The sequence below is a fragment of the Sciurus vulgaris genome (genome assembly GCF_902686455.1).
Source record: "Sciurus vulgaris genome assembly, chromosome: X".
NCBI lineage: Eukaryota > Metazoa > Chordata > Mammalia > Rodentia > Sciuridae > Sciurus > Sciurus vulgaris.
In genome coordinates this window covers 126,476,961-126,504,813 of record NC_136471.1, presented here as the reverse complement: position 1 = coordinate 126,504,813, position 27,853 = coordinate 126,476,961, and the positions used below count along the sequence as shown (strand labels likewise).

At 37.6% G+C, this 27,853-nt stretch overlaps 2 protein-coding genes across 4 annotated transcripts in view; one reads left to right on the top strand and one right to left on the bottom strand.

Annotated features, from left to right (window-relative positions):
- Positions 1-26,467, top strand: ZRSR2 (zinc finger CCCH-type, RNA binding motif and serine/arginine rich 2). Its single transcript, XM_079123185.1, has 11 exons — positions 1-518; positions 920-999; positions 3,229-3,316; positions 6,441-6,549; positions 7,492-7,578; positions 10,542-10,580; positions 11,157-11,275; positions 16,635-16,848; positions 19,698-19,753; positions 20,529-20,638; positions 23,080-26,467. Exons 1-11 carry the CDS (start codon positions 481-483, stop codon positions 23,877-23,879), a joined length of 1,740 nt encoding a protein of 579 aa, XP_078979311.1. The 5' UTR covers positions 1-480; the 3' UTR covers positions 23,880-26,467.
- Positions 17,071-27,853, bottom strand: part of AP1S2 (adaptor related protein complex 1 subunit sigma 2) — a 35,757-nt gene continuing 24,974 nt past the window's right edge. For 2 of the 3 annotated variants that reach the window (XR_013761045.1, XM_079123287.1), the window contains one exon: positions 26,289-27,853. Coding sequence is in view for 2 of the 3 variants with exons in the window: in XM_079123287.1 (XP_078979413.1) it covers positions 27,806-27,853 (48 nt within the window). In the remaining variant the exon portion in view is untranslated. Of the gene's footprint in view, positions 17,399-26,288 lie in introns of those variants that run through there. The other variant, XM_079123285.1, reaches the window with a different exon arrangement.

Here is a 27,853-nt window from a genome sequence, read left to right as displayed (position 1 = left end):
GTACACGGGGTTCAGTTTCCCTTACAAGAGCCCAGTGGCGTGAATGGAAGGGGGTGGAGTCTAAAGCTTTGCCGGAGGCGCTGGTAGGTAGAGCCGCGGAAGAAGGCGGAGCCTGGAGAAATCCAAAGGGAAGCCAGGCTTGCCCCTCTGGGTAGAATGAGTATTCGTGAGTGAATGAGAAAACGCGGGGGAGGTATGCCTTTGACCTCCTGGCCACCACGCTCCCACTATGATGTATCGAGGAAGGGCTGAGAAGAAAATGACTACTTCCTGGGCGGAGCGAGTGCCCCAGAGTTTTCGGGAAGGAGACATTTACTGAGGCAGGATTTTGGCAGACCAGTCACGGAAAGAAACCTCCCGCCTTTGGTCTTTGGTCCCGCCCGGGCTGAAGCAGCGCGGCACCGACGCCTGCGCTAGCTCTCTCCGTCCTTAATCCCGCCTCTTCCGGTCAAATCTTGGGGGTGGGTCAGCGCCGGTAAAATGGCAGCGTCCGAGATGATGGTTCCTGAGAAACCTAGGTAAGCTGCGCTTGAGGAGATGGACTGGAGAGAAAAAGAAACGGAGCAGGCCGAAACCGGTCATGGAGGATGAGCAGGCAGGAAGGAAAGGGGAGCTGGGCCAAAAAAGGGAGCCACCGCGCTCGCTTGAACCCTCGTCGTTTCCCTGGCTGTCAACGGTCGTCCGTGAGCTTAGGGAAGCACGGAGGGGAACAGGTGGCAAATTGGAGAAAAGCTGCTATTTGGGTGAGGAGGGATGAGGTAATCGTAGTTGCATGTTCTGTAATTAAAACACTGGAGGTAAGGTTTCTCTCCCATGCATCCGAGAGGTCTCCTGTCTGTGGGCGCCGGGAAGAGGGGAACCCGGACAGTGCTGCAGGTGCAGCCGCTGACATTGATGCACTTATTTTTCAATCTTCCAGTCACAAAAAGTACAGGGCCGCCCTGAAGAAGGAGAAAAGGAAGAAGCGTCGGCAGGAACTCGCGCGACTAAGAGACTCAGGTAGTAGACTCTCTATTCGGTTTTCTGGGTATGAAATTGCACCCTCTATTCCCGCCCCAACTTGGGCCCGAGTGTCGGAAGTCAAATACTGTATCTGATGAGGAATTGCTGTGACTGCTGTCTTCCAAGTAAAGCTGTGTTAGACCCGTTTCAGAAACAGTGCATGAGAGGGGGAAAGTCATGGTTAATCATCATCAACTGATTGTGTATTCATAAAGTACCTAACATTACGTTGCATTCATTATGAATTACAGCAGCTAGCAAAGCCCTTGTACATGGTATTTGGTGAATATGTTTATTTGTAAACCCAGCATGAGTTGAAAGTTTTAATTAGACTTTTGCAAGTTTCCCCCAAACTTCAGTAATACAAGAGGCCCTTTGTTGACTCGAATTATTATCATCGTTGGTGGTGGTGGTGTTGGTATTGGTACTGGAGATTGAACCAGGGGTACTTTACCACTGAGCTACATCCCCTGATCTTTTCATTTTTCATTTTGAGATAGGGTCTTGCTAAGTTGCTGAGGGTCTCACTAAATTGCTGAGGCTGACCTGGAATTTGGGATCCTCCTGCCTCAGCCTCCTGAGTCACTGGGATTATAGGCATGGGCCACAGTGCCCAGCTTGTAGCATGATTTTAGGTATACAGTTACATATATAATACAATTAGATATATTGTGTTTATATGTATCCTTTCATATATACATATAAGACTGTTTTGACTGTACATGTAGTGAACATGCTGCGCTCAGAACTGTTAGTGATCACCTCTGAGGAGTGAGTGAGCTTGTTTTGGCAGTGGGGGATGGGGAGTTGAATATGTCATTCAACAGATACTTGTATCAACTATTTGCAGGCCCTGCCTAGTCCCTGGGCATACCTCTGAGTAAATCAGTCATATCTCTGGACCTTTACAAACATTAGATCTTAATTTATTTGTCTTTATCATTTCATGTTAGAACTTAGCATTAATTTTTTGCCTATTTCAGTTACAAGTGCTGAAATAAGAAAGTCTACTTAAGAAAAATAAATTATTGTAGTGATCTTGGACTGCGTGAGCCTTTGGTTAGAACTATACTTGATACATATGACAGACAAAAACTTTTTCTTTTAAGTTTGTGTTTTTCTGTTACATTTCCTTAAGATTACTTTGTCCCCCCACCCCATTTTCACTGTTTTTCTCTCAATTTTAAATTTTGAATAGAAGATGTAAATTTTCTTCTATTTAAAATTATTTTACCATGTCTTTATTTTAAAGCTGTTCCAATGCATAGAAAGTTGAAGAAACAGTACAATAAATACCCATGAACTCTTCAGCTCGTTTTGTCAGTTGTTAACATTTGATCTTATTTTCTCAGTTTATAGAGAGATACATACATACATTTTTTTCTGAACCCATTGCACAGCAATGGCAGGTATCCTAGCACTTCACCCCTAAATCATTCAACCTGCCTATTCTAAGAATAAGGATGTTCTCCTGCAGAACCATGATACCAAACTTATACCTATGTAAATGAACAGTAATTCAGAGGTATCATATACAGGCCATATCAAAACTTTCTTAAACCAGATTGACTGTTTTGAAAATCTCAAGCCAGTTTTCTTGTGGAATGTTTTGCATTCTGGATTAGTTTATTTTCTCATTAGCATCAGGTTACACTCTTTGTGCCAAAATGCTACAGAATGGATATTATAAACTTCTTATTGCATGCAACATAAGAACTATAATGACAGTCTGTTTCACTCTGAGTGAACAGATCATGCCACTGTAAGTGCACATTTTCCCCCTTTAATCCTCATTAATCCTCATCTGTGAGGTAACATTTCAAGATGTAAATATCCTCATTCCAAGAAGCTTTCATCCAATGTTTTTAGCATCTTTTTTTCTGAGTTAAGCAGGAGTTGCAAAAGTGACAAATTCTGCTTAAGACTTTCTACATTTTTTTGTTGCCATTCTTATGTAAAGATGTTCCTTCCAACATCTCACCACCTTTTTGAGTATTACTACGGAACCATTGATTAATTTGAAAATTTAATGTGTTATCCACCACCATTATTTTTTCCCCCAATGATCACTTTGTACGAGATTTAGGCAATTAGAGCCTTATTATTAGAAAAGTTTCAAAGCTTTTACCATAATTATAAAGTTTAAAGATTATATTATTTTTTCCCCTGAATTATTGACCAAGGATTTACAATACTCAGTTTAATGAAACATTTGAATTTTCTCAGGAGTCTCACAGGAGGAAGAGGAGGGAGAGGAGGATGCTTTTATTGAAGAACAACAACTAGAAGAAGAGAAGCTGTTGGAAAGAGAGAGGTCAGCACTGAGTGAAATAAAATGAACTCTGTTACTTTACAGGAATATTATTAGCCTTCAGTAGCTAGTACGGGTTTGTTTTCTGTATAAAATCTTATACAAAATGGGTCTTAAAAATACTCTGTATAAACTATTTAAAACTCTAGCTAATGGGCTAAAACTAGATATCTTTTTTAAAAATAGAAGTATTTTATACTATTTTTGCTAATTGGTAAATGTTAAAAAAATTAATGAACAGGCAAAGAAGGTGAAAGTATAAATGTCCTGTAACAAGTATAATTCTCTAATGGCATGATATTTGTGCCTATTTTTCTACAAATTGCTTTCTTGTTAGACACATAATACATATATTTCATGTTGATACAGGGATCTAATTCAACCATTTTTATGGCAATACAATATCCATTGTATGGATGTAGCATAATTTATTCTTTATTCATAATTTATAGTTCTCTATTGGTGGACTTTCGGGTTATAATGGATTTTACTATTATATAAAAAGTTGTAATAAGCATCCATGCTTATGTATCCCTGGTAATTATCCTATCATTTCTTTAGGGGAATACCCAGAAATGAAATTGTGATCAAAGGATAAGTTCATGTAAAATGTGGATAGCACAGTAGAAAGGGTACACTGGTTTGCAATTTGTAGCCCCTTCAGCAGTGAATCAAGATGCCTGTTTCCCTATATTTTCACTCACACTACCAGTTTTTTAAAATGCCATAGTAAAACATTTCAAAAGTACATTTCTGAATTAGTAAAGTTGAATATATTTATTTATTTATTGTCAGCCCTGGGGATTGAACCCAGGACCTTGGGCATACTATACAAGCACTCTACCACTGAGCTACATCCTCAGGCCTTTTTATTTTTTGAGACAGGTTCTTACTAAGTTGATCAGGCTGTTCTTGAACTTGAGATCCTTCTGCTTCAGCCTCCCAAGTAGCTGGAATTATAGGCATGTGCCATTGTGCCTGGCCTTTGTATATGTTTTATTACCTGTTAGTAGATTGCTTAAGTCTTACAGCTTTCTCTTTGGGGATACTTGTTTTTTGAATGTGTTTTGTAAGTAATGTTATTACTTGATTAAGGGTACTGATTCTTTATCTTCATGTGTGATACACATTTTTCTCAATCGTCATCACTCCTAACTGACCTTATGGGATTACTTACTATGTTGTCAACTTTCATAATATCTAGCCTTGTTGCCTGACTTTTAAAGGTCTCTACTGTTCTGTGATGATGAAAGTATCTATTTTTCTCTTAGCATTTTTTTCAGTGAATAGTTTGTTTGTTTTTAATGTGGCACACATCAATATGAATATATTTAATGCCATTCAGCTTTTCACTTAAAAATGGTTAAAATGGTATATTTTATGGTATGTACATTTTGCCACAATAAAAACAAGCATTATTTTTTAAAAAACAGAATAAACTTTATAGACATTCTTTGTCTCTTTAGCATGATCAGCGGAAATGTTGCCTGTTTTCTTGTAATTGATTCCTGTTATCTACCAAAGTACAGAAGTAGATGGAATTGTCACAATGTCAAAAAATATATATAATATAGTGATTGAGAACATGGAGTTGGATTCAGCCAGATCTGAGTTCCAGTCCTGTTTCAACTTTCTTAATCCGTCTAAACTTCTGTCTAAATTGCTTGTCTTCAATATGGAGATAAAATCATAATATCTACCTCATAGAATTGTGGAGATTAAATGAGGGCATATGTGTATAGGGTTTAACACAGTGTTAGGAGGTGCTATGATATCTAGCTCTTACTATTACAGATTTTTGTCATAAAAATAATATATATGGAATGAAATAGGGAAGTAATTTTTGTTTTCCTATTTACTCGAAATGCATCTTTTAAATTATATACATGTGTCTTTGTGGTCCTTGGATCTTTTGTTTATTCCTATAAGAGTTGCATACTCTAAAGTTGAAAAACAGGGAAATTAATGATATGAAAGTACCTTATGGATTTATGTCCTATTTTAAAGCAGATAAATAGTATATTCAAGTTATTAAATATTAAAATTTTTAACATCTTAATTTTGTGGTCCTAAATTTATATAACATTTTGTTCCATTATATACAATTAATATGTTCCTCAAAAGATTCATAAATCAGAGTTCTGCACACTGAAGCATCTACATGGTTCCCTAAAGCACACATAGGAACATTGACATATGTAATACACAACCTCTACTATAGCTGAAAGATGTGTCCTTGGAATCTGCAGTTGGAAATGGAATATATTTTTCTAGAATATTTAAAATTGTGGCTAGGTCCCCAGACTGGACATAAAACCATATATAGCTCCTAAAGTTGTGGTAGTAATATAGAACAATTTCTAATATTTCATTTCTGTTTTATAAAAATCGGTGGGAAAGTGAAATCTAGGTTCTAAACACCTGATTAGCAAATAAACTTTGTAAATATAACCCCTCTTTAAATTAGAAACTTGTGATATCATATATCTGAGACTCTTGCCACCTTAAGATAACATCATTTCCTATAATTAGTCATTTTAAAAAAATCAACTAGACACGCACTATTTTTCTAACTTCTTTTCATCTTAAAATCTATAGCTTTCTTTATTTTAAAGACCTGCTCACAGTGTAGTTTTATTTTTGTCTTTTCAGCAGTTTAGATGTTTGAAGACAAACCAAAAGAGTCCCTTAACTGTGTGGAGTCATAGTCCAAGGTTTATGGCAAACCAGGTTTTCATAGACTTGCCATATTTTTGAATGCTTAGAATAGGAAGTATAATGTTTTCATAATGTGAAAAGCTAAATGTTGCTTCAAAATTTGTTATCCACTTGTTGGCACCTAAACATTACTGTGATCAGCCTAAAGGAGAAGTCATAGTCATACACACCTATGAAATGTAGAACCAGTGATTGTAGCTTATTACCCTCTAGGAAGATACTTGCTGACACTTAGTTCCTGTCCAAAAATTTTATCACATCTTCTTGTTTTCCTACCCCACTTGACTGCTTTATAGAAAATATATTTCATGGTACTTTAATCATTCTCAAAACATGTCTTTTTTGTTTCTTTTTGCTATCTTGTGTGTAGATTAATTCCCATTTATTTGATTACATCATTAATTAATAGGCAAAAGTTACATGAGGAGTGGTTGCTAAGGGAGCAGAAGGCACAAGAAGAATTCAGAATAAAGAAGGAAAAGGAAGAGGCAGCCAGAAAACGGCAGGAAGAACAAGAGGTACAGTATTAATCAAATAAACAGTTTACTAATTAAGTAGTTAATCAATATATCTCTCGTTAAGAGTGGCATATCATACTACAGTGATGCAGACATCAGTGTTCATAGCTGCTCAATTCACAATAGCTAGATTGTGGAACCAACCAAGATACCCTTCAATAGGTGTATGGATAAAGAAACTGCGGTATATATACACAATAGAATATTACTCAGCCATAAAGAATAAAATTATGGCATTTGCTGGTATATGGATGAAGTTGGAAAATATCATGCTAAGTGAAATAGGCCAAGCCCAAAAAACCAAAGGCTGAATGTTTTCTTTGATAAGTGGATGACGATACATAACGAGGAGGGGTGGTCGGGGGAAGAGAAGAATGAAGGAACTTTGGATGGTGTAGAGGAAAAAAAGGTGGGAGGGGGTGGGGGAAGAAAAGAAAGTAGAATGAGACAGTATTACCCTATGTATATGTATGATTACAGGAATGGTGTGAATCTACATTGTGTACAACCACAGAAATGAAAAGTTGTACCCCATCTTTGTACAATGAATCAAAATGCAGTCTGTAAAAATAAAAAAAAAAAACTTAAAAAGAGTGGCATATCTTTCTGGCAGTAATCCCAGTGACTCAGGAAGCTGAGGCAGGAAGATTGCAAGTTTGAGACCAGCCTCCTCAACCTAGTGAGAACCTGTCTCAAAATAAAAAAAAATTTAAAAAGGCTGGGAATGTAGCTTGGTGGTAAAGTGCCCCTGGATTCAATCCCTAGTACCAAAAAAAAAAAAAAAAAAAAAAGTGTTGTGTATCTCAAACTTAAAAAAAACCAAAAAACTGATATTGTCCTTTTTACCAATATTTTCAGTTTTTCTTTTCATTTATTTGTTAAATGTTTTTTAAAAGTCAGAAAAGAAATGACCTTTCCTTCTCTTCTTTTTTTCCTTTGAAGAGAAAGTTAAAGGAAGAATGGGAAGAACAGCAGAGAAAAGAGAGAGAAGAGGAGGAGCAGAAACTGCAGGAGAAGAGAGAAAGAGAGGTGATTCCTGTCACAGGAGGATAGGCGCTGCGTATCTTCTTAGTGTACACACGTGCTGGGTGATGGGTTTGAAGAAAAAGCTATGGGCATGTCAGGGTTTGGGTTCTTTTTTCCTTGTTTTTTGGTGTTTCATTTGTTTGGAAAGAGCCAGAGCCAGATTTTTAGTCTAGAAACACGCTAATTTCTTTATGATGTTCTTTGGGACATTCGATGATAGATTCCTTAAATTGAGGTTTTCTTTAGCTTTATACCAGTGATTAGCAAACTTTTTCCTTAAAGGCCAGATATTAATATTTCAGCCTTTGGTGGTTTGTATGGAACCAGCTCTGCCTGTGAACCCTGAAAGCAGCCATAAATAATATGTAAACAAATGGTTACAGCTGTTTCAGTAAAACATTTCTACAAAACAGCTGGCTCCTGGGTTATGCTGCGTACCACTCTATAGCAAGTCATGTTTTTCTGAGGTTTTGTTGTATATTTGTTGGCTTATTTAGAGACTATTTTGAACAGTTTCCACATTGATTTAGTTCTTAAGAAATTTAAGAACTTATGACACATCAACAAGAATGAGTTGACTTAAAGAAATCAGGAGCTCAAATAGTGAGGAATTAAGAAAACTTTTTTGCTGTTATTAAATCATGACTTTCTAACTTGGGCTATAAAGATAATTTTAGCTAACACACAGTTGGTCATTTTTAAAAAAATTGATAATATGTATGTATGTATTATCTATATTTTCCAGGACTCTTTTTTAAAGATTGACTTGGTTTATTATGCTGCTATTCCTTAACAGTGTATTTATTTCAAAGATAACACAGCTCATCTTTCCTTGACTGATTCATCAGGATGTATCTTTTTTGGAATATTGCTAAATTTGAATATAGTAAAACTGGGTAATCAACTTATAATGGGGAAGAATACATTTGTTTACATCCTAGTCATGTTGGGGTAGAAGCAGCCTCCAACATCTATATTTTTTGAGTCTCAGGCATTAGTTCTAGTGCCAGTGCCAATTTTTTATGCCCTTATTCAAGTACTGCTTTTGAGATGAAGCAACATAACATACTAGGTTTTTAGGGGGTGCAAAAATTATTTGGAGCTTGTCATATTTTATAGAGAGGAATCAATTTCTATTTTAATGGTAGACTATTCTTTTAGGAATGAAATACAAGCTAATGCTTCTTTTATGCCTTTGTTTCAAAGGAAGTCTGATCAGACATCAAGGAGAAGTAGACAAAATGAAATAAATTCTGAGCATATGTGAAGGAATAAGGGCTGTGGACATAGCTTGAAAATGGAGCTCAGCAGTGGAGTAGAGTAGTGCTTGCCCAATACATGTGGGGCTCTGGGCTTGATCACTAGCAGGGGGTTGGGGGAGAGCACCCAATGTATGTTTCTCTTGTGTATGTGACACTTCTTTGGTGGACAGAAATAGAGCAGTGAAAAGCACACAGTCTGTTCTCATTGAGGTACTTTTCTGGATGGGGGAGTCAGATGATAAGTAACCAAAACACGTAACAAAAGACAGTAAGATAATGTTAAATGCTACAAAGAAAGCAAGCAGAGAGTCATGTGATAGAGTGATGGGGACAGAGTAATACTTATTTAGATTGCTAGGTCAAGGAAATCTCTGAGGAGGTCATGTTTGAGTTACACCTGAGTGTACAGATCTTGGGAAGAGGCCTGGAAGTGGAAAGAAGGTCAGGGCACCCAAAACCTAGAGTCCAAAGGAAAGTAGGTCAGGGCATAGGAAGAGGTCAGGAGGGTAGGAAGTCTGACCATGCAGTGCCTCTTGGATTTAAAGGAGTTTAAAGATTTTTGTTAAATGTAATCAATGGGAAGACATTAAAGGCTATTTTAAGCCAGAAGTGACTTCATCCCACTTATAATGTTATCTTCAGTAGATCATTCTAACTTTTCATACAAAGAATGGGGAATGGTAACCAAGGAGGCAAGAGGGAAACAGAGTGGCCAGTTATAAGGCTGCTACTCCAAATGGGAGATAATGGTGATTTGGATGAAGGTCGTGCTTTAAAGAGATAAGTTCACAGATTTGGAGTGTGTGGGAAGCAGAGTTAACAGAAATCCAGCTGGCAGATTGAATGGGATAGAAGAAAAGGAAAGTGAGGGGAATACAAGTCCTATTTTTAGTTTTTTATTTTGGTTGTTGTTGTTGCTGCTGTTTTCAAATCCTATTTTTAGTTTTTTTGTTTAAACAGGTGGGCAAATAGCAGCACCAGTTACTAAGGAGGGTATTTAGGTGGGTGGGTGGGGAAGGACAACAGGAGTTCTGTTTGGGGGATAGGGTGTAGCATGTGGCCCTGGGGAGGGGTGGGCAGACCTCTGTTGTGAGCCTTTTAAGTTACCAAGGACTCTTCCATGACCAGGTAGTTGTCAAGTAAGCAGCTAGATACATGAATCTTATGAATCACCTTAAGGAGCTAGTGAAAAGAAGTCTGTAGAAGATAATTTAAAACTTAAATACCAATTAGATAGAAATTTATTAGCATATTGCAAGACTTCCTTTGCCTTATTGAAAAGTTTGAAATTTCTCATAAATCCTAATTACTACTGGTCATATTTTAGCTTCTGTTAAATATTTATAATGTTTCACCTAGTATTGTGTTTTATAATATTCATCAATACATTATCTTAAAAACTAGGATGTGGTATAGATACTCAAATATACTAAATAGTATTGTTACGGAAACCATTATATTTTAATTATTTTTCAATCTGATCTAGTCAGTTTTCTATTTGAATAAAAATTCTAAGCTGTGTTCTTGGAAAGCTTTTCAGAACATTTGTGCTGAGAAAGAAAATCAAAACCTAAAGCCCTGTGTGTGTATGTGTGTGTGCGTGTATGTTTTAATTGTTACACATTAGATTCTTAACCAGAGAAACCAGATGTGACTTACCTCACTTCCAGGTTTTCATTAGTCCTATGTTTGCACCATTTATAGGAAGCTGTACAGAAGATGCTGGATCAGGCTGAAAATGAGGTATTTCCATAACCTTTCATTAAGCATTGGAGGCCAGTTAGTATTTCATTAGAAACAATAGTTCCAGTAATGTTAGTTTGATGGTAGGCTATTTAGATCACGCCTGGATATCTGGAATCAGTTTTGTGGCATTTTACTTTATATGGCAATAAGTTTATTAATGAACAAAAACAAGTGGTATTGAATTACCCAATGGACTGTACTTATTTTGAGTCCTTAAGTATGTATAGGGGACATCACATATTATTAGCCCCAAATGGTCAGTTTACCTTGATTGAGAGTAACTTCTAGTTTTCTCATGTTGGCTCCATAAGTCTTTGGGTCCTTTTAAGAATGGATGAAAAGGAAACCTTGGTGACTGCCCTTGGTAGCAGTAGTGATGCCTGATCAGGGAAAGGGACCAGGAGCCAAGGAGAGAAATCCAGCTCATGTCTTGATTGCCTGTTATAACTTAAATATGAATGTTTTTAACTGAAACCATTTTAATTTTTGATGAAAATATTTGAATATTTTTGGAAACATTTAGTCTTTCATGGGTTTTATCACCACAAGTAAAGTTATGGTTATTTTCAACAGCTGGAAAATGGTACCACCTGGCAGAACCCAGAGCCACCAGCAGATTTAAGAATAATGGAGAAAGATCGTGCCAACTGTCCATTCTACAGTAAAACGGGAGCTTGCAGATTTGGAGATAGGTAACAAATTCTGCTTTATCATGTCAGAATGAAGTGAGTCAAAATGTGGAGGTTTTTGAGGACTCCTTTGGGGAGAGGCATGGACTTCAATTTGAAATCATCAGGCCTCTGCTGCTGTTTTGCTGCTTCTGTTTCCCAAGCTGGTCATCCTGTGTTCCCACTAATCCTCTTCCCTGGGTGGGCTGAGCCAGGTGTGTCCTTTGCATTCCCTAACCTTAGGAAGACCTTCTGTTTGTTGGTTTTGTCCTGTGCTCACGTGAGTCCACAGTGAACAACTTGGACAGGAAAATGATTGGAGCAGCTGGGCTTTATCTTTTGAATGGTAAACACTGTGCCCCAAATAGGCTTTTAAAACTTGGCATGGGTAAAGGGACTCAGAAATAGATTCCTGGGTTCAAAAACTGACTTCCTGGCCTTCTCTTCAGGAATGTTTCTTAATTCTCTCATGTGCAAAATGGAGTTGAAACACAGTGTCACCCTTCTGAGGGGGCTGTGAGGCCGGAAGGAGTAAAGAAGGAGTGAGCACGGGGTGTTTGCTGGTATTTTCATTATTGGTATTGTTGCCATTAGTCTCTGATACATTCTTGCTCCTTGCCTCCTGGGGGACAATGCTTTTGAAACAAGACATTCATGTGGAAACCTAATGTTGATCTCTTCAATCATTTAGCAAATATTTAAACACTGACATTATGCCAGGTAATGGTGATTTTTATAATTTGGCTTATTTATGAATGAACAACTCCAAATTTCTAAGGTGAATGAGTCCATCTGAGGCAAAATCTAATTATTTTTATATATTCATTCTGTGGAAGATAAGATGTAATCCTATCTTACTCTTTATTAATCCTAAAAAAGCGATATGAATAGGGAAATTCATATGTATTTAATGAAAAACTGTGTGCTGTCTCAGGTTTATTTGACTCAGAAAATTGTTCATGGCCTGAGTGCACCCCCCACTTCTTTGAAAATATGAACTTTCTCTAGCTTTGTCTTTTTTTTTAAATTTAAGCTTTTGTACTGTTTTTCATCTTATAAAATTAGTAGTTCTCAACCCTGGATGCATATTAGAATTGTCTAGGAAGCTTTCAAAAATTATGTCCCACCTAAAATTGAATAATGCAGAATCTTAGAGGCTCAGATGGCCTTAGTTTTGAAATGTCCTCAGGTGTTTCTAATGTGCCCCAGGATTGATGTCCAATATGTAACCATTATATTTTATGGTTGGGATTGTAGATGCCATGAACACCTTACAGGACTTATAGGATCTGGTATCTAGTAGAAAACCTCCTCTTGAGGAACTGGGGACTAAGGGAAGGAGACTTTGTTCCCTTTGGTACCTTTAGAAGCATTTCCCACATGTACATTTAATCTTAGCAAGAAACTAATAATATAAAACACCTCCCACCAAAGAAAAACATACAGCAAATTACTTTTGCTGAGACAACTGAGTCAGTTTGAATTCACATTTGTGTGGGTAATTGAACCAAGTTGTCTTTAACATTTTTCCAGCCCCAGGATCCCTTGTTATATCTCTCTAACACTTTGAAATTTAAGACTTAGGGAAGCCTGAACCTGGATTCTTCTTCTGTTGGGCATAAATGAGAGAAGGGGGATTGTCCTAAATGGTTGACAGCCACTTCTTTGAGGAAAGGGGATTGGTCTGTTAGACTCTGATTCCATCTGAGAGTCATTTCAAGGAAATATGGACTATGGTCAAATTATTTTGTGACCAATTTTCTTTTTCTTTTCTTGTGATAGTAGAGATTGAACTTGGGGTGTTCTTCCACTGAACTACATCCCTGGCCCTTTTAATTTTTAATTTTGATATTTATTTTAATATTTTATTTTGAATTGCTGAGGCTGGCCTCACACTTTAAATCCTCCTGCATCAACCCCCAGGCTTGCTTGGATTACAGGTGTGTACCACTACACCCAGCAATCTGTGACCACTTCTTATTGTTTTCATGGGCTATGAAATTTCACTATTATAACTATCAAAATATGAGAGTGATTCAGGTATTTGCATTGTTCAAGTGATGAGTTGTGACATAAAATTCTGTGAAATTAGCAGTTAGGAAACCCAGCCCCATTGCTTCAGACAAGTACACTGTTCTTTTCCCTTTTTACAGAGAGCTGTGGTGATTTGCTTCAGATATAGCTGTTCTGTTCTTTTAAGATTTGTCAGATTGTCACAGAAACACTTCTTTAACCTAAGCTTTCTTTGGTTATTTTTGTAATTAATACAGAATCCAATTAGAACATTTGAGAATTGATGTTTTTTTCAAATGACAGCTTTGAGAGGAGTTTTATTTTTGTTTTCCTCTGAAAACAACATTATCATGGAGGAATTATTATACCCCATCTACTTCCAGAAGTGATTTAAAGAAGGCTCATGACCAACTGCTTTAAGTTAAATAAAATAAAGGAAATTGAAAGCAAAGGAAAGAGGAGAAAGTGATTTATTGTGAATGCATGATGCTTCTGACTCTGGATTTTAATGCATCCCAGGAAGATAATAAGCTATATGTTTCTTACCAAAAAGGAAGAACGAATGGTATCTCTGGGAAGACAAAGATTTTCTAGCCACTGAATTCTAAATGTGTCTCCCATGGAATCTTGGATAAAGACATTAAATAGCAAGGTAGACAGTAACTTTGATAGAATTTTTGTAATGGTTGATGTGTGATTTTCATGAGAATGTTTCTTACAGTGACCTTTGATAAATGATTATAGTCTTTCATATGTAACACAGTGATCCTATGAAGGACAAAGGTTGTAAGTATTGGAAATGTTCCCTTGAGATGAGGAAAAAGAAGAATAGTCAGTTGTTCCTGAGGAGTCCTTTGGATACCCACACAATTTATTGTCATCCTTGAGTTAAGTAATCTTCAACGGTTTGTTTTTGTGGCAATTTGACTTGATTCAGGTATCAGTGTTGTGGGTAAATAGCATGCCAAACATGGCTGCTCTAGTTTACATACTTGGCTGATCATCAGGACCTGGTGAGGAATTACTTCAAAAATACGGGTTCTCTACCCCTTGAACTCTGGGGCAGGACTGGAGAAATCACTCTTCCAGGTAATTCTGAGAACCACACAGCCTTGGTACCACAGCATTAGACTCCTTCCTACATATTAGCTTCTTTTAGCTGACTTCTGTGAGAGGTATAGGGCTACCTTTTGAATACCCTCAGATTATAAGGACTGTCTCCAGGCTAAGCAGGGATTTTCCCTAGACAGGGACTTTGGCTCTGTTCTAAAATTGACAAATGCTCTTTTGACACCCTGGGAACTAAGGCCAGTTTTATTCAGATCTAACAATCCTGTAAGCAGAATTTTAACCTCATTAGGTTGATTCCTTGTCTAATTCTATATTTGCTTCATACTTGTAAAATTTTGATTTACCACAAACATTGATGGCCAGAATGTTTTCTCTGATAAGTGGATACTGATACATAATGGGGGTGGGGTGGTAAGGGAAGAATGGAGGATTGTGTAGAGGGAAATGAGGGGGGGAGGGAGAGGGAGGAAAGATAGTGGACTGAGACAGACATCATTACCCTATGTACATGTATGAGTACACGAATGGTGTAAATCTATATCATGTACAACCATAGAAATGAAAAATTGTACTCCATTTGTGTAATGAATCAAGATGCAGTCTGTGAAAATAAAAAATTAAAAAAAACACAAACCTTGCTGGCCAGGTTAAATCCTTGCTCTTAGTGCTGTCAGTAGCAGTACTTGAGAATATGGATCTAATTACAAGATCTCTAATTGAATAATCCAAGAGGTCATTTGGAAAATAGAAAATTTCACATTAATGAGCATTGGTGGAACAGTTGGGCATGGTGTGTGTTGTGCATTCTCATAGGTGCATAGATGGATATTACAGCTGTGGAAAGTGAGCATGAGTAATAGTCACTTCAGGGTCAAGGTTTTTCCCTAGTACTTGCCCTATTCTTTAACTTTTTGTATTACCAATTTTTAGAAAAAAATTAGTTATAGATGTACACAATACCTTTATTTATTTATTTATGTGGTACTGAGGATTGAACCCAGTGTCACATGTGGTAGGCAAATGCTCTACCACTGAGCTACAACCCCAGCTCTATTTTACTGATTTTTAGCTAGAAGCCTAACAAAGAAAATTCTGTTTATTTAGAACTTTGAATTACATATTTCTTTCCCACTTTAGAAAAAGGAAGCAAATATAAAACTCATAAAGGATTTTTAAAAAATTATTCAGACATAGCCTCATCAACTTTACCTAGGTCCAATTTGAACTGTGAAAAGAAAATTGTTCTTCACAGTGGTGAGCCGTCATTAAATAAAAATTATATTTATTCTATAATGAACAGGCACCAGATTGTAGGTGAATTCAGATCTCTCAGATCCATCTCTTTCAACCATATGACCTGGGCAGATGGGCTTCTCTAAATTTCAGTTTCCTTTCCAAAGTGGGGATAGTACTAGTACCAACCGTCCTGAAGGTTGTAGAATCAGAGGGGAAAAAATGTAAAAATGGCAGGAAAACTGTAAAGTGCTATACATAGATGAGATTAAAATACTCTACTCATTGAAAATTCTTAGATTGCCCTGTTCTCTAAGCATGTAAATTAACTGAAGATCATGTAGTACCAGGATTCTATTGTTAATTCTTATTTTCCTCAGAAGGAGTCCTACATGGTGCATCTCATGCCTATCACCATAATCTGTCACACCAGTGGGGCTTCTTTTTCCCTGTGGTTCAACATATAAGAAGCTTTCTATTAACCTTTTTTTTTTTTTTTTTTTTTTTTGGTTGTAGTGGTGGGGAACTGAGCATCAAACCCAGGGCCTTATACATGCTAGGCAAGCATTCTACCACTGAGCCACATCCCCAGCATAAAAAAAAAAAAAAAAATAACTTCTGAACCTCATGGCATATAAAGTTGAAAATCATTCCCACTCTGACTGTGTGTGTGTGTGTGTGGTACTGGGGATTGAACGCAGGGGTGCTCTACCACTGACCTATGCCCCCATCCCTTTTTTATTTTTATTTTGAGACAGGGTCTCGCTAAGTTTCCGAGGCTGGCCTCGAACTTGCGATCCTCCTGCCTCAGCCTCCCAAGTTGCTGGGATTACAGGTGTGTGGATTACAGGTGTACTGCACCCGGCCCAATCTGACATTTTAATGAGAAGCCAATATATTGGTCAGTCTTATAACAGTTTTCTCACTTGCTGAAACTTGACATCTGAGTAGGATTTATCTTCCAGGCAAGTCAAAACAGCTAAGTTACTTGAGTCTTTATCTCTAAGTTTTTTCACAAAAGATTTTTAACTGTTGGACTAGTGAATTGGTTTTTTTTCATGTGCAGGTGCTCACGTAAACATAACTTCCCTGCATCAAGTCCCACCCTTCTTATTAAAAGCATGTTTACTACGTTTGGAATGGAGCAGTGCCGGAGGGATGACTATGACCCTGACGCGAGCCTGGAGTACAGTGAAGAGGAAACCTACCAGCAGTTCCTTGACTTCTATGACGACGTGCTGCCTGAGTTCAAGAACGTGGGAAGAGTGATCCAATTCAAGGTGGGCATTTGTGTGGAGGGGACTGTTGTGCCTTACCCTGAAGTACCCCAGAGAGCTGGGGCCCAGGCTATTTACCTGGGTCGAGCTGTGTGCCAATATATGCCTGGCCCAGGATCAAGCCCTCAGTAAATGTCGTTTATTTCATCCCTTCTCCTTTTCTACCTCCACTCTGGTGCCATATAGATGCCATAAAGAAAAGAACCATGCCATAAAGATACCACATGAAATCATAACTGTGTATTAGCATGAAATTTTTGGACTAGTGGGGTCTGGGTTGGAGAGGATCCTTCATTTATTCAGTACCTTTGTGCGGTTTGGACTCTTTTCCTGTTGGAACTTTCTGTATCAGGTCCTTGCACATAGCTGCCCAAGCTTTCACTTAGACACTGTCTGTGATGGACAGTGTGCCCCTTCCTTCCTCTGTAGGCACTTCACCTAGAGCTGTGGTGATGCAGCAGGACTCAGCTCCACTCACTGAGCATGTTGGGGCACTGTGTTCATGGTGCCTGCTTGCAACTTCTGCCCAAGATGCACGTTCTTGGTTCTGGAACTACACAAGAAACATAGATCTTTTGATTTCTTTTCTTTCTTTTTTTTTAAACATTCTTTTTATTCATTGGCTACTTTCAGTACTGAACATAATGCCGCCAAAACCATGGTGAGAAAGAGGCATTCAGATGACACATAATTATTTTAAAACATTCAAGGTCCCATGTGATCTCTGCTGCTCCTGGGACCCTTTAGTTGAATCCTAACAGTAAAGCCTCCTAACTTGTCTGTTTGATCAGATCTGAACCCAAATGACTTTGTTATGTTAGGGCAAGGAAAATGTCCCTTAGCTTGGAAAAAAAATTAAACAAATCTATGGTATTTATCTGCTATTGGAAATGACAGTAAAGAGTTGGAATAGCTAAGAAACAGATATATTCATGAAATTCAAGGCCATGCTTCTATTAACTGATGTCAAGATTTTTAAAAATTCTTTTAAAATGTCTTTCTCCCTTAATCTTTTGTTTCTGTGGAGTATACCTTCCTGTCTTGGCACTGCTCAGCACAAGCAATAACCACTAAAGTGGAAGTGTGTGGTCACACCTACAAGATACCACCTTGAAGCAAGCGCCAGCTGTGGTGTGACTAGGCCTGTGCTCTTGGACTTGTCACTTCATCTCTAAGTGCATTTTTGCTTACATCAGTGGTTTCCCTCATATGATTCTTGGATCATACTGCTTCTGTGATATGGTAGTGGTAGAGCTGCTTTTAAAACTTCAGACTGGTTAATGGAAATCATAGCATTACCTGTGAGAGACTGCACCCACTAACCAGGACATTTTTTTTCTTTTCTTTAGAAATTTGATAGAATGACTAAGATCATGCTAATCACATTGGCAGTTACAAAAGAAAAGCTATTTAGTAAATTTTTACAGGGAAAAATTTCAGAATATCAGATTCATTACAGAAAAATTAATAGCAGGTCCTTGGGAACCACTGGATTAAATAATCTTAAAGGTCTCTGGCCCAGGTGGCATAGACACTCCAGGCCTTTCATTCTTCCTTCTAAGGATGGTGTTGCAAACTGTCATTGAATATGGATCCTGCCCATTTTGGGATGCTGTAATAAAAATGCTCTGCAACAAACTTATAAAGTTATAGATTAATTTGGAAGAGAAAAACTAAACACTAGTCAGTATATTTGAGGACCTTATTATATACCATAATAAAGAAATAAATCAAACTTGTCATTTTTGAAGACAGATGATCAAGTGTTCCACCTAATTAGTAACAGGAATAGTGCATATAAAAATCAGACATTATTCACACCTATTGGCCAAAAGGTTATAAATTCTGTTAATCCCAAGAGTAGGTGAGGATGTATATATTAGTCAAACCTCTTCAGAGAGCTGAGTTTGTGAAGTGGAAGGCACATGTAAACTACACATTGGCATGGTCCTTCTGGTTGTGCACACTAGAGAGGTCCTTAAACCCACAGAGGTGTGTTGAAGAATGCTGACCACAGCGCTGTTTGTGGATGGAAAATTGGAAGCACCATAGGTTGCCATCACTAGAGGAGCAGATACATAAATTTGCTAATTTGGTGTATCCAGTGTATACTAGTTCAGATGAATCATTAAGTTTACACTATTACATCTTGAAGAAAGAATGTGGAACAAACACCATTTTAGAAAGTTTTAAAACATACAAAGCAAAAAAAATACATTGTTTATTAATACACATGCATATTTCTTTGCATATATATGCATAAATGTGTATTATTTTGAATAATAGGTAAACATTTGTATACATGTTACATTTTTTCCTGGCACACATATATGTGTGAATGCGTGTGTGTATGTGCATTATTTGTTTCTGCATAAATCTATATATGTATACATGCATTAGTGTTTACTTGGTAATACAGGGGCCACACCCAACCTCCAGGTAGTGCCCACCTATTTGATGGAGAAGGGAGAAGGGAGAAGATTAGGATGGAAGGATTTCAACTGGGCCTTCAATGTTTTACTATTTAAACATTCTCCGTCAAGAATGAAAAATGTTGTAAATCTGGGTAGTGTGTCTATGGGATGAGTTACATTCTCCGTATTTTTATGCATGTGTGAAACATTTTATATTTATGGGTAAAAGCAGAGCTGATCATCAAGGGATCAGATAATTGGGGCCTGCAATGCTGCTCTGTGCTGAAATATGCCTTAAATAGATACAAGAGTGGGCTAGTATCTGTTTCGGAATTTTTGATTAGTAATTACTTTTGGGAATGTTAGCCTGGCAAAGCAATAATGACTGAATGGTGTTTTTTTAATTTTTTTATGATAGCATTTTTCATTATTCCTTAGGTTAGCTGCAACTTGGAACCTCATCTGAGGGGCAATGTGTATGTTCAGTACCAGTCGTAAGTATTGTGAATATAAACATCTCATGTTTTGTCATGGTATGGTCTTTTGTTTCTGTTGACATCTGGGACTTTTTCACTGGCTATACACCTTACATATGCATGGCATTTTTCAAAATGTTAATATTAAGAGCTGACATAGAAATATAGAAGAAGTGTGAAAACAATACATTTATATTTCATTCTTTGTATATTAGTATAGTTTTGAATCTTTTACAATATGGTTATAGTATTGTATAATTTTAATAATTAAAGTACAAACTTTTGAAAAGGGATAACTAGAATAGAGAATATAAAATATAAATCTAAAGAGCCAGAGATCGAAGCCCCAAATGATCTCAGTGTGCATTTGACTAGCTAGGAGAATAGTTACTCTTATCATTTCTGCTTGTCTTGCTGTTTGCCTAGGCCGCAACATGCCTAGTAGGTTCAATTAGCCATTGTAATAAGGAGCACAGCAGTCCTAGCTAAGAAAGCACAGGCTCTAACAATGGAAAGCACTTCTGCAGTTTTAATGGTCCAGTCTTTTGGATTAAGAAGCTTTGACTCAAGCCAATTTCCATGCATCAAAACCTCTCAGAGGGTTAGTAAAAAAGGCTCCCGAATAAATTGTGAGCTGCAGGAGCCCGAATGTTCTAATGAAGACTCCCTAGGCAGTACAAAAACAGCAAACTTGGTGGTCCTATGATAACTGAGTAAAAGGGTTAATTAATAATAGGATTAATGTATCTATTAGAGTTATTATAAAGGACATCCTTTGATTTTTGATTCAAAGGGAAGAAGAATGCCAAGCAGCCCTTTCTCTGTTTAACGGACGTTGGTATGCAGGACGACAGCTTCAGTGTGAATTCTGTCCAGTGACCCGATGGAAAATGGCAATTTGTGGTAAGAAACAACAGAATGATTTTCCCCCCAATTATCCCACTATATAAAAGGATATTCTTAGGGGAAAAAAAGTTCTTTTAAAGGGATGAGGCATTGCTCATCCATGCAGATGAGCAGAGACGTCATAAAAAGGACACTGCAGTTTAGGTCTGTAATAGACCTTGTGGGTCACTTTGTGGAGGAGGTGACTGAGGTCACAATGTATCGGTGACAGAACTGGGGCTAGAATTTCAGTCTTCCAATCTTCAGTCCTAGATTCTTTTCTGACAAATCAGGAAGCCTAAGAAGTATTTACAGGCAGCCATATTGTCCTTGTGGCAGTTTCAGAGGTGTTTTCTATTCATTGACTCTCTTCACTTAAGCTGTTTGTTTCCATCTTTTTTCCCTAAAGAATCTTTCTTATTTACCATAACCATTACCTATAGATAATGTTTCCCATCTTTGGAAATCATGCTCTTGTTCACTAGAAACCAAATGGGAGGTAAAGGATTAGTTGAGTGTCCCTTTGATGAGTTCACTTACACTGAATCATGGGGCAGTGGCAGCCGAACCAGGAAGTGATTCAGCACTGTGTAGAACATAGCCAGCAGTTTTGAGGTCCTAGTTATTTTCCGATTTCTAAAAGTGGGCTTAGCTGAATCCCTGTGCAAGTTTCCCAGGTGAGAAGGGATGATTCTATGCCTCAGGAATATACTTACCCTTCCCTTTACTTGTGTTTCTTTGCTCAATGCTCTCACCTGCTTAAAACCTCTTAGTAAAAAAAATACATATAATTTGTAAAGACCTAGCAGCCTTATCTTGATGGATGCAGTCATTTTAAAACCACTTATGAAGCAGGGGTAATATTTTAGAATTCCTTGCTTAGGGAAACTGGAAGAACCATTAGACCTCAAGTTTAAAGGCTCTGAGAATGTGAGATGGAATTATTTTCTCCATGATTGTTTCTTTTGCCAGTTTGTGTGATTTCAGTGAGGTGCTTCTGAGTATAGCTTTAACCCCTCCAAAGCTGATGACTACATTATTATTATTATTATTTATTGGGATTAAAACTCAGAGCCGTGTGCATATCAGTCAAGTATTCCAACACTGAGTTACCCTGTTTTTTAAGTAAGAGCTTTGTTGTTTTTCTTAGTGACTAATTATATTGAACATCTTTTTGTGTTCTTATTATTGACCATTTCTATATCTTCTTTGGAGAGATGTCTATTCAGATTCTTGGTCCATTTTTAATTATGTTGTTTCTCCTTTTATTACTGAGTTCTTGATATATTCTGTATATAAGTACATATTTGATCGCAAATATGATCTGCATATATCTCCCCCTATTCTGTGGGTTATCTTTTTACTTTGTGTCCTTTGAAGCACAAAAGATTTTTATTTTAGTTTTTGTGGTACTGGGACACTCTACCCCACTCAGCTTCATCTCTAGCCCCTTTTTGTTTTTTTATTTTGAGAGAGGCTCTTGTTAAGTTGCAGAGACTGGTCTCAAACTTGCAGTCCTCCTGCGGCAACCTCCTGAGTTGCTGGGATTATTGGCGTAAGCCACCATACCAGGCATTATTTTATTTTAATGAAGCCCAGCACTTTTTTGGCTAGATTTTCTGGTATCATATCTAGGAATGCATTGCTTAGCCAAGGGTTACAAATGTTTTATGTTTTCTTCAGAGTTATAGTTTTGTCACTTAGATTTAGGCCTCTGATCCAGTTTGAGTTAATTTTTGTATATAGTGTGTGGTATTTCATTTCTAGCTGTTGTATATATTTGGGGAATGGAAATTTAATGTTTTTTTTGTGTGTGTTTGGATTTTTGTGTGTATATGGTCCTGGGGATTGAACCCAAGGGTGCTCTCCCACCATCCCACTGAACTACATCCTCAGTGCCCCCCTTTTTGAGATAGGGTCTTGCTAAGTTGCCCACAGGCCTTGGACTTGCAATCCTTCTGCCTCAGACTCCCAAGCTGCTGGAGTTATGCATCACCATGCCTGACTATAATCTTATTTTTAAAGTATAAAGAAAATATAGGATCCTCTATGATAGGCTTTTTCTTTTGACCAGTGATTCTGTCCTGCCATCACAGTGCCCTTGAAGATGTCACCTCAGGGATCCCAAGGCCTGGTTCTTCAGTATAATTAGGGATCTAATTGCCCTAGAAAAGGTAATGTGGTCACCACTTGTTTAGTTGCACTCTGATGGTACAGGTGCACAGAAATTCTGGTTAATTAAAACTTCTGATCTGATACCTTTCAGAGTTCCAGTTGTTAGAGCATGTGAATGTTTTTGAAATTCTGGGAACCACACTATGACATCAATGTATGTAAGCCTCTTAACAATTTAGGAAATAATTCAAACATATTCTAACATTAGAAATGTACCTTTGGAATGAAGTGCTATCTTCAGAATACACAGCAGTAATTGCTGTTTTTTCACTGTGCCGCTGCAGGTTTGTTTGAAATACAACAGTGTCCAAGAGGAAAACACTGCAACTTTCTTCATGTGTTCAGAAATCCCAACAATGAATTTTGGGAAGCTAATAGAGACATCTACCTATCTCCGGATCGGACTGGCTCCTCTTTTGGTAAGAACTCAGAGAGGAGGGAGAGAATGGGCCACCATGATGAATACTACAGCAGGAGGAGAAGAAGCAGCCCTAATGCAGACCACAACTACAAGAGAAATGGGGAGTCTGAGAGAAAGAGAAGTGCTCACAGGGCAAAGAAATCTCACAAACACATGACCAAGAATCGTGAGAGGCACAATTCACGAAGCAGAGGAAGAAAAAGGGACCGAAGCAGGGGCCGGGGCAGCCAGAGCCGGAGCCACAGGAGCCGTAGGAGCCACAGGAGTCGGAGTCGGAGCCCAAGCCGGAGCCACAGGAGCAGGAGCAGAAGGAGCAGGAGCAGGAGCCGGAGCCGGAGCCGGAGCCGGAGCAGGAGCCGGAGCAGGAGCCGGAGCAGGAGCCGGAGCCAGAGCCAGAGTAAGAGCCGGAGCCAGAGCCAGAGCCGGAGCCAGAGCCAGAGCCGGAGCCAGAGGCAGAGGCAGAGGCGGAGCCGGAGCCGGAGCCAGAGCCAGAGCCAGAGCCAGAGCCGGAGCCGGAGCCAGAGCCAGAGCCGGAGCCAGAACCAGAACCAGAACCAGAGCCAGAGCCAGATCCAGAGCCAGAGCTCATCTAGATCCAGGAGTCGTGGCGGGAGGCGGTCAGGTAGTAGAGACAGAACAATTCAGAGTCCCAAATCCAAATAAACCAATTTTGTTCTTTAATGGTTGTATATCTTACTTATTATAGCTACTACATTCTTGGATAGAAGACCATGTGCTCAAATGGGTTCCCAAATCTGACCAAAGCCTATATAACCTGGAATTTTATTTAAAAATATTTTGACTCTGATAATCGTGAACTGTTTAGTACAGAAAACCCAATAATATGAAAATTACTTAATTCTTATCCTGAGAGATAATTAACACAGGAGCATCGTTTTTGTCTTTTTTCCTCTTATTAGCATCTACACATTTTATATATACATATAAATTTTTTATTATTTTGGTACTGGGCATTGAACCCAGGGGTGTTTAACCACTAAGCCACATCCCCAGCCCTTATTTTTCCTTTTGAGACAAGGTCTCACTAAGTTGCTTAGGGACTCACTAAATTGCTAAGGCTGGCCTTGAACTCAGATCCTCCTGCCTCAGCTTCCTAAGCTGCTGGGTACACATATTTTTTTATTCAAAGATTATATATAGCTCTCGTTGAATGTTTTTCACAAGAAACATCACATTTCATCAAGCCCATTTCTTGTCATTTTTACTTACTGCACAGTGGGCATCTACCAGTTTATTCACCCATATCCTTATTGTTGGATTTTTAATTTTGTATCATTCACAAATCCTGTGCTGAAAACAATCTTGTGATGTATTTCTTTAATAATTTCCACATATTTCTAATCATGTTCTTAGGATAAATTACATCAAAGAAGATAAGTATTATATTTTCAAATTGCCTTCCAGAAAGACTACAAAAAATTTAGCAATAATAGGCTCTGCTGCTCTCACAACTGTTATTTTAATCTTTGCCAATTTGTTAAATTTTAAATATTTGTTTCTGTACATATTGATTAAACCAAACATTTTTTTCTGTATTTAATGGCCATTTTGTCTGCCTTTTAAAAAGAATCTATTGGATTTTTCTGTGTGCAAAAGCTGAATGGCTTTTTTGCTTTAAAATTCATTTTATCAGTTTTTTAAAGGGTAAAGTCCATTTTCCCCCCTCCTGCCATATATGTGCAGTCCCTCTTTAATTGGAGGTTTTCTATCAAGGTGATTATAATTTTTAAAATAGTGTTTTGGAAAGTTCTTACGTTTATCATTTCCAGGAAAATCAGAGTCAATGCTACTAAATATGCCTAGTGTCAAAGCAATTTGGGAAGAGAAATCATAGAAGAATGGTCAGGGAAGAAAACCTAATATAAAAATCTTCAGGCACATTATCCCTAGATTTCAGATCATAAATAAGAAAAGATGCTCTCATACCTTTCTATAAATTTTTTAGAGCTTTCTTTCCATTGACATACTTTGGATCTTACATTTCAGAATATGTAGTATTTATAAATTTGAGATTTGGGAATAAGAACTTAAAAATGCACAAAATCCTGGAAAGTTAAAACAAAAAATCAACCAGAAAGTCAAAATTTTTAAAGATTGGGATTTTTGCATGATATTCTATGAGACTTCTGTAATCTGGTAGTTAATAAAAGTAGTATGTGGTCAAGAATAATTCTTTAAAGAATCTGATTTGTTCCACTCTAAAGCCTGCTTCAATCTAAAAATGGTTGAAATTTTATTTACTAGGTTCACTAATGCTGAACAATTATCACTAAATTCAGTATTTCTTAATAGGTTTCTAACTGTAGCCATACTATACAATGGGGGGGGGGGCATGCTTTTAGGGATTGAGCCCTGGTAGGGCCTCATGCATGCTAGGCAAATACCACTTAAGCTTATATCAAGATGACTGAGATGTCTGTGACTTTTCCCTTGAAAAACACTTTTTTCTCTTTCCTTTCTGGGGATTGAACCTAGGGGTGCTTGAACACTGAGCTACGTCCCCAGTCCCCCCTTTTTTTTTTTTTTAAAAAAAAAAGCAACTTAAGACATGTTCTAAGTTGCCAGAGACTGGCCTTGAACTTGCAATCTTCCTGCCTCAGCTGCCCAAATCACTGGGATTACGGGTGTATGCTGCTACCACACCCAGCTTCTCTTGAGCAGTAAGGGAGTCAGAAGCAAGTTTACAACTTCTGATTGGTTCATTACCCTGATAAATGTCCATCTTGAGATTAAATTCCCAGCTTTAGAATGTAACCTTTCCTATATGCTGTAAAAGAAGGCCCTAATTCCCCTCCCGCCCCATACTGGGGATTGATTTCAGGGCTTCATGCATGCTAGGCAAGTGCTCTACATCCCCAGCCCAGGAGGCCCCTTAACTATTACGATAACCAAAGTTTTGATTTTTTACTTACATTAGGTAACACAGTGTACAAATATCAGTCTAATTTTGTTGCATGTGCCAGTACCTCCAGTACACAGAAGATGAAAGGAATACCTTTTGGTGAACTGGAATAATTTCAGGTTGTTCAGAGAGTACAAAAGTCAACTGCGTCAAGGTTTTAAAAGCGGCATTTATTGATTGAAAATAAATGTGTTGGTATAAGCTCTTGGTAGCATGGAATCCACGTTACTTTTCAATGAACTTGAAGTACATGAAGACTCCTTGAATTGTCACCATTTTTTCTTGTGTGTGCTTATAAACCCACCACCACATTCAAATGGGGGGGAGGGGAGTCAAATGAAGGGAAAAAAAAATCTTCCTTCAGCAGCTTGCCAGTTTGACACTTTTGGAAAGAGATCAAAACACACTATGGTGTTTGTATGTTGAACGTTTATTACAGCTAATTGGCGATGTGATAAGACAGTGCTCACGTGGCCTGAATATTGGTCACAATTACAACAAAGCTTAATCCAGCCCAGCATATACAAGTGAAAGTGTAAACCATGAAGACATGTTTAGATATGTATTAAGTATGTATAAAAATGATGCTGAATAATTATATAAGCTTTAAAAAATATAGGGCCACCTAATGCCATTTTACTTCAACTCTCACTGTTATATGAAAGGTGTCTCTTTAAAATTTTTATATGACTTCTGATAACTAGGTAGTGGCATGGAAGGAAAGGAAGCTGCTGTAAATTTGCAGCACTTCTAATTGGAAGGAAGCAACAGGGAAGCAAAATAAACTTGGCTTGAACAAGCACCCCAGAAGGAACATTCATGCTTTAAACAATGACTTTATGCAACACTGTGAAGAGAGTAACGTTTCTGTAAGATACTGTTATGAAGAACTGGAAAATTAACATTTCTACTTCGTTTTGGGGTATCAAAAACAATCCCACTGAGTAACTACATGATTATGACCACACACAAAAAAATCATCTCAGGGGTCAAATGTGCCTTGGCCTTAAAAATTATGTGCTATTATGAAGCAATCTTTGTTCCTTGTCCCATTCATTCAGAATGCTTAGTTATTAATTTTAAATGACATCATTCCAATTTAGTCATCTAAAATCATCTGTATTCCCTTTATGTAGTATATAGTGCCCAATAGGGTTCTTTGGTATAAATTTGTTTTTAAGTTTCAGCAATTAAATTTTCATTCATTCTATATGTGACATGTTGATTCCCTTTATTTTTATCATATATACTGAAATGCTGCACTCACATCTTTGGTTTTGTAGAACCAGGTTTCACATTATAATTTAACCTTCCTTTGTCAAATACAGTGATTAATAAATGTATACTGCCAAATTGTTTGATCGATATTGCTTGTATACAGATGTGTCATTTTCATATAGCGCATAATCAGTTATGAGAAATAGACCTATAAATTTAAGAATCCAAGAAAGGTACTTTATGCATATTTCTAATCCATATTTAAGTCCCTTATCATTCAATTGACCAAAGTTCCCTTTAAAAAAAAATGTAGGCCTGAATGAAGCAGCTTAGCAAACAGTAATACTGACAAGACATCATCTTACACCATTAGCTAACATGGACATGAAGGCAGTGACCATCTACAGTGTGTGAAATGCCACAAGAAGTCATCAACAAGGGAGGAGAGTTATGTCAGTCCAATTTCTTCAAGAACACTACGTGGGGTCTCAGCTTC